Source organism: Pygoscelis adeliae, unplaced genomic scaffold (genome assembly GCF_000699105.1).
Source record: "Pygoscelis adeliae isolate BGI_AS28 unplaced genomic scaffold, ASM69910v1 Scaffold216, whole genome shotgun sequence".
In the NCBI taxonomy this organism is placed as follows: Eukaryota; Metazoa; Chordata; class Aves; order Sphenisciformes; family Spheniscidae; genus Pygoscelis; species Pygoscelis adeliae.
Window position 1 is genome coordinate 2,931,393 of NW_008825073.1, and position 15,995 is coordinate 2,947,387.

Consider the following 15,995-nt stretch of genomic DNA (forward strand, 5'->3'; position numbering starts at 1 on the left):
CTGCTTTCTAGAGATATTCTAGCAAGCATAGTCACAGAAAATTGTGAATGGGTGTTTGAAATTTATATTCAGTAGCATTCAGAACAATCCCCCCCCCCCATGAATACAAGTATTTTCTCCAAAATCTGATTCTTAGAAATCATTCTCATCCAGGCAAGGAAGTGAAATACACTGTGTGTCTTGTGTGTCTTCCCAAACCAATCAATACAGATTGGTTTTCAAATGATGTATTGAATAACTTCAACCACTTGCTAATGTACAACTAACAGTTAAAAATTATTGCCAGACATTATATAATTTTGAATAATTTACTCAGCTCTAGATGTCAGCCTATTATGGAATTTAATTGATTAGGTCAGGATTTTTTTAAACTTAATTCTCATCCTTGAAGCATCAGAGCTTTTTTGAATTTTGTGACTCACAGTCACGTGTCACTTAAATTCACAGTGAGGAAACTATGAAAGCCCGCAGTAGGTACCATACTCAGCGCAGATGTTTTTCTTTCACCATGAAATACCTCAAATCATATTAAAATCAGTTTTAAGTTGCAGCATTAGTGAACAACCAACGTTGTTCTACTTGTATCTTAACCTCTGTGCCATACCTGCTTGCTTATGTTCGTTCATTTTAAAGGCAGGCACAGTATGTAACAAACACAGTATCTAAATGGCATGTACAGTATGCCCATAGGGCCAGATTGGGATCTATTTGCTAGATGTACAGTGTACATTTTAAGGCACACTATAGGGATTGAGTTTACATTTTGATAACTCTGTCCTTTTATTTGCAAAGATGGTCACTACCTGGAAATGTTGCAAAAATAAACGTTCATCTCTAAGAGTGGCCAATGTCTTTATGTTTTCATTTTATATTTTTCTCAAGAAAAAAATGTGTGAAAATGTGAACTTTAGGGCATTTTAAAAGTAAACGTCAACTACCGTGTTACATTTTATATACATAGATATGTCTTTATATATATCTAAATATATAAAATGATTGTAGGAGCTCATACTATAAGCTTAGTTTTAGTACAGTACTTTAAATATACTGGTATTTATTTTCAGTTACACTTCTGCACTGCTTCTTTCTAATGCAGAGCTTGATACGGACATCGGTTGATAATAGCAAACAAAAAAAAATTCATAAAGAATATTATTGTCTTATCATGCAATGTAGTAGGCATCCTGTGGCACTATTCTCTTATCCAACTTATTTACAGTTCTGCTGAGTACATTTTCAATGAACATTACAGTGTTTGTCTTATTCGGTTTTTCATGGCACCCAGCAATTATTCAGGATATGAGTCCTGTCACACGTGAGTTTCAATGAACGAATGTGTATGTGTCAGCATTGGTGCTGAGGTTGCAAGTTCAGAGGCTCCATTTTGAGATTTCACAGCAGCACTGTACTCACAAATGTCCAGGAAAAACTCATAGTTCTTTAGTTTCCAATCGTTAAACTTCTTTGATGTTAAGTTGGGATCATCCAGAAGGCTGTTGATAACTGTGAGGTCCCCTTCCTTCGCCTATCAAATTCCAGAAAGACACAGTACATGTCAAAATGAAATTTATGCCACACTTTTTATTTCGGCACTTTATTTCTTCTTTCATTTTAATGCAAAGTGCCAGGGAAACTGCTCTAGACAATTGAATCTTTTACCTCTATGCAGCATCTATTACAGCTTAAACTGTTTGACAACACTTTCTACAATATGCCTATAAAGAGTGCCAAATAATTTTTTTTTCCTTAAGCTGGAATGTGTTTGTTTTCACGTATTTTTAGTTTCTTTGGAACTTAATTCTACAAAGAAAGCCTCCTTCCTCCATGGAAAACATGAAGAGATTATACTTTTACTAGTTTATATTGCTCATACACAAAATTAATGATAAAGCCTTACTTTTAAAGTGCTCTTGAGAACTCTGATGTGGTGAAGCTTTTCATTGATAACTGGATCATTACATCGCTTTACAAAAGACTTGCGGAACTCCTGCTTGGTGGAAGGACGCTGCTCTCCAAAAGCTGACAAACTAGCTTGTTCCAGAGATTTGTATAGCTCTTGCAGACCATCTGTATTTTCTCCAATTTCTTTTATGTTTTCTGAAAGAAAATAGATAAAGAAACCTAACAACAAATCTAATCATTCCGATGAAGTCTCTAAAACCAGCAAGCAATACTGCAAATTCATGTATAAAGTAACCCTATAACACAGTCTTCCAATTTTTGTTTTGATAAAACAAGAACATTTTGATATTCTTAGCACTACATCCAAGCATTTTAAGTAGTGCAAACTCCTGGGTAGTGACTGATGAATTTGCCAACATGTAACAGTTCAACCACAAAAACCTTGCTGAGAATAATGGCAATATTGCTCTAGCATTCCATGGCAGTAAAGAGGATCAGAATATCTCCAAAAGCTTACCTTCTACACAGAAACTGTTATGCCTTCTAATAGGAACTTTATCTTCTAGCTTGTCATCTGTTCCTTCTATGGATTTTACACGTCCCTTACCCCTGACATCTCTGTTTCGGGGAAGGCTTTGACTACGTTGCTTCTGTGGCCTGCTATGAGAGCTATGTCCCCTTTGACATTCCACCAAAGGGAAAGGCCCATCCTGCTCATAATTATGGCGTCTTTGTACTGGTAGCGTCGCTTGTTTTCGTTTGTCCGGTGACATTCCAGGATGGCCACTCATGTACTCTGCATCAGGAGGAACAGTCTGAAGAAAATGGAGCCCTGAACTGGTTAACGGAGTCTCTATCAGATCCTGCCACGAGCGTCTTTCTCGGTAGGGAGGTCTGCATCCTGATGAGTGTGTGCTTCCTGCTACATCTTGTCGAGAATCCTCGGCAGAAGAATGAGAGTATGTTGATTCACTTGAAAAGTGTCGACCGTGTTTGGCTTCAGGGAATGGACTTGAAGAATTCACCTAAAAAGATACAAAAGCATCTGACTATAAGACAACGGTTTGAACAGATCCAAGAAAATTATTATAGTGTAGAACATTATGAGATACATACTAGTAAAATGGACTGATGTGTGTGTTTTGATATGTCATAACATGAACCTCTGTAAACAGAACATAACTAGCAGTGAGATCTTTTATGCAAGTGCTATGTTTTAACCACTCCCTATTCTTGTTTTGCACATTCTCTGCCCATGAGCAACTCCTGCTGGAGAGAACAGTATAATACTGGTACAGGTTTCCTGAAGACCTGTCCAATTTACACTCAGTCCAGCAGTGTGCTGTGAAGACATGAAAGCCCCCAAAGGAAACCATAACTGGATTTCCTTTCTTTTTAGGAGATAAGTATCCAGCCAAACAGAAAAATAAAACGCCTCAGCACTGAGGAAGATTTTTGAATTTTGGGGGACTGCTGAACTTCTTAAATTATTTTAATTAATTCTGCTGGGTCTGTGTATAATTTTAATTCAAAAACAAAGAGAAAGGCAAAAAAGTGGAAAAACAGAAAGGGAGGGGCTTAACCTGTATCCCAGTTGATAAAACAGCATCGCATGGGTGAAAATCAGTCTGAACTTCACCCATGTGATGCTGTTGTCTCAGTCACTCTTTCTTTGGTTCTGGCTGTGTAAGGATCGTGTCATTCACGCTGAAGAAAAATCTGAAAGAAAAATAGAGAACAGTCCTGTCTGCGCTTAGAAACATATAATAATTATCACAGCCTGTCTATGTTCCGTATGATAGAAATGTTCTTATTTGCTACGAGAGCCTGTTTGTATACAAAATGTTTTTTTTTCCCTCAGTTATCAAAATCTGTCTATATACAATATAATAGAAGTATTTTTATCAGCTACTTAACTTCTTATGACACTAACAGAAAATACTGTCGCTACTATGGTATTGTACGCAATGCTTCATATTGTAAAAAACCCCTTAACTCTAAAGATATGTTCTTAAAAAAAGTGTTCATACTAAAACATGGTTCCTGCATGAATGTGATGTGATCTTAATCTCTAGCATCCAGTATCCAATATTCATACGTGAAAAAACAGTCTCAGTTAATACAGACTATGCAATCCACCACATTCTTTTCATATTCTGCAGTAAAGTCAACATTTGAATATTCCGTTCATGTTATTAGGTATAATCTCCCAAATCCTACAGAAAATGTCATATTTACAGTCTGGTGACATAGCTGTATAAGGAGACATTTACCTCTCCTTCCTTTATAATTGACTTGTTATGGAAACATTCAGGTCTTAGCTCATGAGGAACAGCAGTGATTTCATTCTTACAATGAGATCCGTCTTTGTTCTGCCTTTACGGTAATTAAATATTCCAAAACAAGGAAAATGAAAATCAAGGCACACAGATATTTTTTGTTGACCTACTGTCAAATGCAATATTTGTAACTCACTGAGGGTGTTCGATGATAGGTGTCACACAGTGTTGAAGAGCCTTCCTGCTTCAGGGTTAAAGAGCCGTCGATGTCATCCTGGTCGCTTTCACTCCAGTAATCTGCTAACAAAGCATTCCGGGTTTCACTCATGTGCTTTTCCACAAGAAAGCGGGTCCCACATTTTGAAAATATCATTATCATGCAAAGGTGAACATTCACAGTCACCTAGGTGGCTTGGCAGTCACTAAGGAACAGTGACAATGTCTGGCACCTAAGATACACAGACAGGTAGAAGAACCCTCAAATGGTTTTGGATAGTGTTTACAGAAAGCAGGCTAGGCACCTAACTCCCGCTGTACATAAAAAAAGCTTCTGGTCACAGACTTTCAAAGAGAAGCATCATTCTAGATGCCAAAGTAGAGCTGAGCCTCAATAATTAATTTAATTATGTTAGCATAACAGGTTCCACCATGGGTGATGGTGAAAAAGGCAAGGCTGGCACCTGAGCTCAGGAGATGCGAAAATGGTTCTAAAGCACATGTTGACCTGTGTTTGTGATGTCTTCACTTGCTCTAGGGCGATGAACATACCCAATGGCTGTGATCTGGGAGATCATACCTCACCCTGAACCTTGCATTCTCTTTATCACTTGTTTTAAATATTTCTTAAGATTATTACTCAGGATTTTATTTTCTTTGGTGGTGGCACCAATAAATACAGTTCTTCAAGGATATGGACTCTTATGAAAACTGATATTTTAAAAGATATGGCACATATGTCAATAAGTCAGTTATGACATCTCCAACTTTGTTCAAATAATGAAGAGATATGTACTCTCCGCTCTCATCTCCTGATTATAACCTCTGAAACATTACCTTCATCTGGATGAATATCCTTGTCATCAGGTGTGTAACCAATTGCTGCGAGACCCAAACGATTCATCCATCTAATAGAACAATAAAAAAATGAGGAAGAGATACTTAAAAGGAACATCTAGTGTAAACGTGAGGGCATACACATTTTTAACACTTGGAAAAGTCAGAGGCAATGCTTAGTTCAAAAATTGAACACTGTTCAGGCTGTTAAAAGCATGATTCAGATGTGTTCAGTGGTTAATAATTTTAAGTGAAGGATGTTCCAGTTCATGTGCAATGCAGACGTACTTCTGGACTTCTATTCACATCTGCTGGAGGATGTTTGCCTAGAGGAGTATCAGACTCATTGCATTTTATTCTGCTGCCTAGAAAATTGAAGAATCATGACATCAGTCTTCCTTATGTCATCAAGAAAATGTGAAGCATACGTACTAATATGCTAACTTTAGCAATGACTAAACAAAATTCTTAGAAGAGTCTGCGTAGAACAGAGAATGTCCAACTCTGTCTCCACCTTAAGCGGAATCAAATTCTCTCGAAGCTGCATCTGCAAACTATTTGTGTGGAATGATTTCCAGAGACATTGTGTAAAGGAGCATATTGCATTTATTCTGATTGCTACTTCTATTAATTTCAAGAACTTGCCTGAATTGCCAAAATACTATAAAATAAAACAGAATTATGATGATAATTGTGTGAAAACCTGTATTAGGAAATAAGTGGTATTAAAATGGTATTCTCAAAAAGCTAAAACAGACTATGACAGTATTCCGCTGGTTATTTGCTAGTCTAGATTCATGATACTGGTGATATAAATGTTTAGGCTTGTTGAGCTGCGATATCAACATTATTTTCCTTTGATTTTTTTAATACAGAATCTTAGGTTTCTAAAACAAGACTTGGTAAATTGAAAGTACTTCAGTATTTGCATTTTACATTGGATGTTTTTCTTTGTCCCAAAATTAATTAGCTTGATCAAAAATAAGATTCTTTGTTTCATTAGGAAAATATTATAGTTTATTTTGGGGAAAATACCTTTAGAGTTTTCTTTATATAAGATTACTGGATGTTTATACAATATATAATTGAAAGACAGAAAAAAAGGAAATTAACACATAGAGAGGAAAGTCACTTCTTAATGTTCAGCAAATGGAAAATCAGGAATCAGCTTATCATCATCAACAAGGAAATATAATCAAAGAAAAAAGCCCTATTAATGTAATCTGTAATGATTGGGATGCATTCTTAAATATTGCCTTTCTCGGTGACTAAATTATTTACTATGCCATTAATTTCCTAGTATATTGCACGCAAGTGTTTTCTAGAAGCAGCTCTTTTTTCATTTTTGACATTGCAACATACAATTTGTTAACAATTATGTTCCTGGTTAATGAATCATCTCATGACAAAAACCTCTTTCAAAGACTTCAAGACAGGCATTAGTAAACAACACATACTATAGCATAGGGGTGAGGTTTTTGCAGATTAAAACAAGAAAACTATTCAGTGTATTTCTTTCCCACTTGCACTAGAGCAGAAAAAAGCTTCTAAGGACATCTGTGAATGTATTACTGGTCTAATAGCATAGTGTATGGAAGATGGTATACGCAGCGATGAGGCAGAAAATGAAGGAAGAGTGAACTCTCCACTAAAAATAGCACAGTTCAGCATGTATCGATCTCCTGGTCTAAGCAACGCTCTGCAGTTGCTCAGAGCAATGATCTTAATCTGTAATATTGGATATAACACTGACTCATTGTGTGGCTTCAGCAAATCGTTCTACATATCTTACGACTTTCGTTAAGTATCCAAAGGGGACAACAACATTTACTTCTTACTCACAGGGAATTGCTATAGGGTTTAATTTACTTGCAAAACTATGAAAATATAAAGAATTGTACAATAATATTGCTTTGCCTTTCAGTATTAAAACAGAAGTGAGCAAATTGGAAATAAAAATGGAAATGATGATTAGTTTTCAGAAATATCAACTGCAGGGTTAGGACTGCTTACAGAGACATTGTTTGTATCAGCATGTCAATAACTCATCTTTACCATGAAGGAAGTAAATTTCAAATGGATTAACAGGTTTACAGAAAAGCTTTTCTACAGTGCTCACCAGCATAATTTCATTCAACAAACGGCATGCTGATCACTTGACATTTGCTTCTCTTGAAAGGCATGTTCTTTATTGCAGTAATTGAAATGACATCATACCCTTGCTCATTATTAAGCATTTGTATTCACTATTTTTTCAACAGTTGTTCCTGAATTTCTAAACTCATTAGCATTAGAGCAAAATAGTTTTAGTCATACTTTACCATATGCCTTTGGCAATTAAGCAGAATGCCTCAGCGACTTCAACTAAGGTTCTGCTTAAGCACCAATGATAAATTAGGACTCATTACCATTTTCAAAGTTAAAACAGACTGAGCTGTTTTGGTGGTCAGTGCATGGAGATTTATATTGTCTTAAATTTCTTGCCAAATTTATCTTGTTGCTCATTGTTAATTTGAGGGTTTCAAATCTTGGAAGCATATATAGATAACAGTCAAAGTGTTAATATTAACCTTCAAAAGAACACAGATATTCTTAGCATACACAGAGCATCAGCTTTACTCATGGCCTCAATATCCAAATCTGGAATTAGCAGAAGGTAATCTTCCTTCTCTAAGACTGCTCAGATTTTTCTCTTCCAAAGGGCAAGAAGATCCCCAGCTATAGTTACAAGTACTTTCTTACCTCATTTACCACAATTTAGAGTTAGCTCTTTGTCAAGACAACAAAAAGGGTTATCTGATGACATTCAGTGGCTTATAATGATAAAATCTCTTCTGATAGAAGAAAAAGAATCTCAATTTTAGGTTTTGTGTTTTTTAAAAAAAAGCATGGGCGAATGTTTTTGAGGTTAATCAGGAGTTATAGAAGTGCTGAGATTACAGATCCTTTTCTTAGTTAACATTTTTTTTTCAAGGAAATGCAAACTCAGTTCAAAAGGCATGCTGTGTAAACTTGATGAATTTACTTGATGAGCAAACCACTTTCATTTTTAAGAAAACAGGCAGTCCAGGTTATAAAAAGTTCTCTGTGGAAAGCTTGGAAACTCAGCCATTTGGTTCTGAACTCCGCATTGAATGCCTTGTAGGCAAATGTCAGGTTTTCAGGAAGGCAACGGGAGTATGTGTCAGAATTGGACTCTCTAAGGGATAGATGACTGCATGTTTAATTGAAGGTCATGCAGTGCAAGACTATATGCTATACCTGACAAGCTACTATAGTGAAAAAAACCCAGGACATGGTTTGTCTAATTTGGTTTATATAGCTGTACCCGTAATAGCTCTTTGAATTTCATGTGATCACAAAAAGACATGAGATATTCTGGCAAGTACATGTATAGCAATCTTACATGTACTTCTCTATATATCTTGGCCCCCCGAGGCAGAAAGTTGGACTCCTCTTCCCCCCAAAAAACCCTACCTTTTTTCTTTGATAATTTCAACAACTCTTTTCTTTTGATAATTAAACAACTTAAACAGCACGTTTCACTAAGTTTGAGTCTAGGCCACTCAAGGAGCCACAGGGTTTGCATTCTAGATAGAAATCAGTTGTGATGACATGGAGCCGTACTAAATATCCCAAGGATACTTTGCTACAACATTGTACCTTCAATATTGTACAACATCGCCATAAGATATAATATCTGTCTCTCTGAGGTACATTGTAACAACTTACAAGGGACCGAGAAGCGTATTAATTAGTTTTTTATCGCCTGTACCTTAGTGAACCAAATGCAGGGAAAGGTAAGCCTCAAGTAAGGTCATCTAAATACATAAGTAAGTTTTGTACTTTGTCTCAATGGTTTAAATTCTAAATAAATCAGACTGGCTTTAATTCCATTGATTACAAACAGGTACTGTTGTCATTGCTTTGGGTTAAAATAGAGCTACATGGTAGGAAGTTAAGTTAAATTTACTGAGATAATTCTGGTTAGTACCAGGGGATTACAGCCCAGGGCCTCTTCTGAGAGTCTGATTCTACCCCCAGGCCTGGAAAGTGATGATTACAAAGGCACCGAGGGCAGTGATGAACTGCGTAGCTGTGACAATAATCAAAACTTGATACTGAAGAGTGAGTCATGCTTGAAATGCCCTGAATTGTCAGGAGTCAGGAGCACATTCTCTTACTGATCATTTAATAAAAACACTGGAAAATGTTAAAGTGGACCAAACAACTGGGGAAACAATTTCGTATAGCTTCACTGTCCTAACACGCTATATTAAAAACAAGAATAAGCCATTACTCATTGTACAAATGCAGTAAGTTTCTGTTTACTGACTTATAATTTACTCCTGCCGAGTACGGTGATGAGCCAGTCCAAGGTCAGTGTGAGGTTCTGGGATTGACGGCAACAATCGTTTTCACAGTGGCATCACACTTCACCCACTTGGCTATTCCTTTCTACAGTCCAGAGTAAAATAGCACGAGTAAAAAAAAACAAAACAACTTGGACAATCTCCGTTGTAATAAATTTGAGAGAACTATTATGTTTAGTGTAGGAGAATAAAAACCAAAGGCAAGAGGCTAACCATTTTTTAAAAAAAGAGGTGCAAGGCTGTTATTTTTAGGGTTATGGTTAAAACCGTTCCATAAATCCATGGAGAAGAGGTCAGGAAGTAGCAAGTTTCTGTGGTTCAAAGAAGTTTTATTTGCTAATATCCTCAATGCTGGATACACTTCTTTCATATACAAGATGGCTGGTATATAGAAGAAACTATTTAATTCAAGTGAAAAAGTAAATAAAGGATATATCCCAAAAAGGTGTCAATTCAAGAAAGAGTCTATCCACTTTCACTATTTCTTTGTTAAATGTTCCCTTAAAAATGAAACCAATGAAATACCGAGGCATTAAAGGACAGACTAAGTAAATAGTTATGTATTTCCTATCTTTCTTGCATCTTTTCATCAATTAATACTTGCACTTGTATGTCATCTCAGGTTTGTATTATAAATGTTTCAGTGCAGGAATGTATCTTTCTTCACTTTTGGGGTTGCATCTACACTTGAGATTATCTGATTAAAAGGAAAAACCAGAACTAAAGTGGAAGTTAAATTTGACTTAATCAAGTTATCTTTAAGTCTATTAAAATAGAGATTCCCTTGAACCATTTATTTTATGCATTGAATTTATTCAGTGCAATTTATATTTAATTTCTGATTAAAAACTTTGTATTATATTTTTTTACATCAATGGGATAATCGGATTCCAGAATTCACTGTAAAATTCTTTGCAATACAGAATTATATTTTCAAATTGCTTTTGTACTTGTTATGCTGGCTTCTTCCTGACCAGTCTTTCTTACTGGACACCTAAAAACTCAATACGTTTCCCATTTTGGTTCCTAAGGTACATTATTTTCACTACTTCCTAAGGTTATACAGGTAATATATTCATTTAAGAGAATAAAGGTTCCTGTACTAGGTATGGCTAAAATCATGCCTTGATTTTCCTCAACACAAAAGAAGGCTAAAAATGTAACTGATGTCTCACAGTGAAATACAACACTGAGCAGAGTCATCCCAATGAGCCCATCTCTCCAAATATATCAACTCTCAGCAGCCTGTATTTCTACTATTTTATTTGTCACAGTTGCTGGAATTTGTTAAGTAAAATCATTCATGGGATAAACTGTAAGTATTCTGATTTGATAATTTGACATGACTCTGTTGATCTTGTTTCATGCATTGTCTTCTTAGATTTGTCAGGCTGGAAAAATATGAAAAAAGCCCCAGACAGCTTAAGAGTTGACAAGCGAACCATGGCAATTTATGCCCTCTTTGCACGCGCATCTACTTCATGCACTTAATGGGACTTTTTTTTTTTTTTTTTTTTGACTTCACCCTGTCAACCAAATGCACAACTATGCCTTTGTAGTCAGAAGTCTGGTTTGGTGTTTAGGTTTTTTTTTTCCCCAGTGGATGATAGACAAAAAAGTTCACTGCATCTGTAGCAAATAAATTACCCTTCTGGTAACAAATGAAATAGCATTTTACTGTATTAATATAGTTGTGTGTCACAGAGAATATGTACACAATAACTTTATGATAGACTATAATTTCAGATAAAACCAGTAATAAACCCTAAGGAAATCTACCAAAACAGTCACAAAAATTCACTTAACAGGAACTTCTCTTGCCAATTTTCAAACATGTTTACCGACACATTTGTGGCAGCACTAACACCACTTAGGCAAATCAAAAGGAATAGTCACTGTTATGTCAAGCTTGGAGTTTCAAGGAATCTATTAAGATGACAATAAGATATTTTCTTCATTAGTCAAACGCGGCTACCGGATTTCACCCTACTGTACCCTTGTCCTATTGGATTTACCATATTACTCTGGATAATTCAGCAAACTTTCTGGGCATCCACTTAAAGGCAAGTACTAGCTGCTGCGTGCACCTACCGCTTCCTACACTGACTGTGACGTTATATATGCTTCAGCATGTGCAACCACATACTGTTCTCCAGATAGGCTTTCCACCATTCTTACGAAAGTACAGGTAAGGGATGAAAAGCTGTAAAAGTGAGTCCAAGCCAGGATTTCTTAACATTTAATGCATGCTGTAATTTTACTCAGTTATTCAAGCTTTTACGCAGCTTTCACCCAATGATTGGCCCAAAATAAAGCTTTGGAGAAATGAAACATTCTTTATGAGCAAGAGAACTGAGTTTAGTACGGTCTGAAAAGGTATGGGTGGGGGTTTTTGGGTTTCAGAGGGGATATTTTTTTTTTTTAAGAGATGGGATGATTTACTGTGAAATTATGTATTCTACTTCCACATACTCCTAAAGAAATCAGATCAAACAGGCCAAGCAATACTGTTAAATGTCCAACTTATTTATGTATATTACTTATTTCTATTACTAAAAACTTCAGATTTTGCAGTGTTAACTTAGTATCTCCAGTATAACATCACCATATGTGACTGTAACGCACGTTCATTCATCACGGAGAGGTACAGCACTGTAATCACAAAATCTGCTATGTTAAATGCAGTTGAACTGTTTGACTCCCAGAAGAGCTATACCAATTGACAATGGTATTATTTACAGCAGAATTTGATTAAGTTAATCTTGTAATTTAAACTAGTACAGAAAGCCAATGCAAATCCTGACTCCTGCGCATTAGGGATAAATTCACACCTGAATGCTAATTTGGATTGCTTGTTGGATAATTGTAATTGTGTATTGTAAACTCCTTTGAACTCCTTTAGTGCAATGCTATAAGCCAGTGGTTCTCAAGCTGTATTAAGGGGGAAATGGTAGTTCCCAAGTCTATGGCAAGTAGTCCATAAATTGTAGAAAGGAGGAGTTAGGTGGCTAGCCAAAAAAAGATTTTGAAGACTTAACAGCTCTGTACTAGTACTTTCTGGTGTCGTATTTTCCCCAGACGGAGCACTGTAGCTCTACTATTGCACTGTTCACTCCCATATACATCATGGTTTTTTGCAGTCTCTGGGGCCTGCAGCTAATTCTGATCAGAAAATTGTTTTACTTGTGCTGCAACTTATGAGCTTTTATGTGAGAACAATAAATTAGGGGACCGAAGTGGCCTTGGGCACGGACTATTTTTTCTGGATTTGAAACAAGTTTATAGGAACATAAAGGAAGAAGGGGAAAACCTGCTGTTTACATTTACTTACAACACCATTGGGAAACTCCATTTCAGGGATTTCTATTTGAAAAATGCCTTTCATGTTCTGCAGAATTATCTCCTTGCGTTTCTTTGGGTAAGGGTCTGAGGAGTAAGAACTCTTTAATAACTTACTCGGCTCTATTTGTTAAAGAACTGTTAAATTAGGACAGACAGATCTAACACGATTACTCACCTGTTCACTTCTCCAGGAACTCTTGTTTAAAAGGGGCAATGTCTAATACGGGCCCATGTCTGAAACTTTTAGTCACCAAGATCTTTTCTTAGGTGTCAAGCTTATTTGTAAGTGAAGATTGAAAGTAAATTAAAACTGTAAAAGATGCGTTAATACTGGCCCACCATCTGAGTTGGCCAAAATCTGTCAAGGAGACTAACATGCCCAAAATTTAAGGAAGATGGCTGAATGAACGTCGGTGACAAACGGATGTTTTAGGGAAAGCCTTGAATAGCTTGCTTGGTAATATTCCGTACATAAAAATACAGAGGATATGCACCCTGAAATTTGCTTATAATCAATAGAAATTTAATTCAGAAGACTTCAATTTTCAAACAGTTTCTTTTTAAGAGAAGTATTGTGTTAGAATCTTTCAGGTTTTTACTTGGAAAATATTGAGAGCGACCCTTACAAAATCAATCATCATTCTGTTTCAGTGGGTAGCAGATATTTGTTATATTTTTTGAATGAATGCAAAAGATTTATGGGAGTTATTAAAATTGCAAAGTTAACCCAGTTATTCAAATCGAATGTGATCAAATTATTCAGCCTAAAGTAGGAACTTTTTTAAACTTAATATTTGGAGTCCATGAGGAGATTGTAAATGCACTGTACTGCATACTTCAATCACATGAAAGTTTTAAATAAAATAGATATTGTAAAACAACTGAATATTAAATTCAGTGCTAATTTCCTTAGGAGTATTAAAGCCATAAACAGGTTATGCATGGCATGGTAATAGATGAAGCAACTTCTGGGAAATAAGGCCTTTAACAAGCTTGGAGTACCCTGTGACTGTGGTAAGCGAAAGATGAGTTCATCAATTTCATTATTAATTCATTTCTAAGAACACAACCATGCTCGTGTAAGACCTGACAAAACAGCATGAGCATTAATTTTGCAAACCGAAGCATGTCTGCACCATGCAACACAGCAGGCAAAATTCAGCTTCAACAGAGTAACTCTATCTGCTACATACAAATCAATTACTACCCATTGGTATACAGTTCTTTCAACAGCAATGCAGTATTAAAGGCAGATTAAAATATTCTGGAGTGGAAGAAAATTATTAAACAGTGAATCTGAATTAAGAAACTGTAAAAACAACTGTTAAAACAAAAGCTGGTGGTAAATGCAGTTGAAGAAAGGGTATACATTTCCCACACAGTGAATAAAGAAATGCTACATTCCTCTCCATATTAGAACTTGTTACTTTTCAGCGTGAAATTGCTACGCTTCTGTCAGCATAGAAACTCCAGTTACGTTTTGTGGTGGCAGCAGGAGTGTGAGATACTGTGCAGAGTATTTGCCCTATTTCCTCAGATTACATGGTTAGCAATTTGCTGGGAAGACAGAGATTTGTGAAATTAGTATTTTAAGTGCATTTTTCATCTATGAACCTTGCTTACTCATTTCAAATTTCACACAGGGTATCTGGGAGAAGGAATTCCAGGAAGCCTGTAAAGGCTGCAGGGGATGCCCAGGGATTTTACAGAGGTAGCATACTAATCCATCATTTGGGTTGGGGAGTGAATTACAGTTACTCTACAGGAACAGCATTTCTGAAGGAAAAATACTGCAAAAAATACTTCAAGAGGAAGTTCACCCTTTGCCTTTTCTCATGGGAGGCAGACCCAAAAACTCAGGAAAAAGGCTCTCGTAAATTCCAAACTAACGTGGCAGTATGATATGAAAATACATCCTGGCACCTTTCCAACTGTTGCTCTCCACCAAGGGCTGTAAACTGTCATAAAGACAGCTTCGTTGGCTCCCCAGTGCAGGAAAATCAATGAATATTGTAAGAGCAGTTTATTGAACGTATGTCAAGACTTCCCAGTTTTCCTTGAGTCAGAACATTTTATAGTATAATAGAAAGATATGATCAATGGCACTTCAACAAATCATAGCTATCAAAGTAGCTAAAATCAAGGGAGAGACCATGCGTAGTTAAAAATAGCAGAAGATCCTCACTTCAGTGTTGGAGCAAACAAATCTCAGTCACATTACATAACTGAACAGTGGAACATTAACAACATTGGAAAAAATGTTTTTCAGCAAAATTATATCCTACAAATGACAGCTAGCCACAGCGAGATACTCCCAAGAACTGAACCTCATCATTATCATCAGTGGATGATGAACTAGCCTGGACTGTTTTAATACAGCCAGTCTTATACATCAATACAGTATTTCTTAAAGGGCCATGTAAGCCGCAAAATATAAATGTTCAATTTAAAAATAATTTTTAGACATTAGTATTCCAAAGAAAAAAGTCCGGCTCTATCCTGAGGTAGTTGTGTCTTTCTAAGTCTGCGAACAGAAAGAACTAACTAAATCTCAAAGTTTCAGCAGTCTACGCCAGGGAAGATTTAAGACTTCAGAGTATGGTAACATTGTCCCATGTGCCCTTGCTTTTTACCTCAGCTGGGAATAAACAGATTACCAAAGCAACAGGAGGAGGTAGAACATTTGACTCTGCCTTTGAGGATCAAAGGTACCTCCCCACCTTTATCTAACCTCTGCCTTCATCACTGGATCACAAAATAGAAGCACAGAGTAATTTAGGTTAGAAGACATCTCAGGAGGTCCATCTGTTCCCACACCCCACCCACAGCAGGGCCAGCTTTAATGTTGGATCAGGTTGTTCAGGGCCTTGTCCAGTCAAGTTTTGAATGCCCTCCCAGCACATCCAAGGACACTTAAAAACACACAGCAATGCCAACAATTGAACTTTGCTAGCCTCTGTTCCTTCTTGGGACAGTGATGTGATGAATAAAAGTAAGTACTATTGGGTTTTTTGTTGTTGTTGGGTTTTTTTCGGGGGGCGGGGGG

General features: G+C 36.4%; 1 protein-coding gene across 1 annotated transcript in view; it reads right to left on the reverse strand.

Annotated features, from left to right (window-relative positions):
* Window positions 1–1,309: 1,309 nt before the first annotated feature.
* The window catches only part of LOC103919189 (connector enhancer of kinase suppressor of ras 2-like), a 211,679-nt gene continuing 196,993 nt past the window's right edge, over window positions 1,310–15,995 (reverse strand). Inside the window, exons 18-22 of the mRNA XM_009326655.1 lie at window positions 5,235–5,305; window positions 4,378–4,478; window positions 2,420–2,927; window positions 1,898–2,097; window positions 1,310–1,525 (exon numbers count right to left, since the gene is read on the reverse strand). Coding sequence (XP_009324930.1) covers window positions 1,310–1,525; window positions 1,898–2,097; window positions 2,420–2,927; window positions 4,378–4,478; window positions 5,235–5,305 — 1,096 coding nt within the window. The remainder of the gene's footprint in view (window positions 1,526–1,897; window positions 2,098–2,419; window positions 2,928–4,377; window positions 4,479–5,234; window positions 5,306–15,995) is intronic.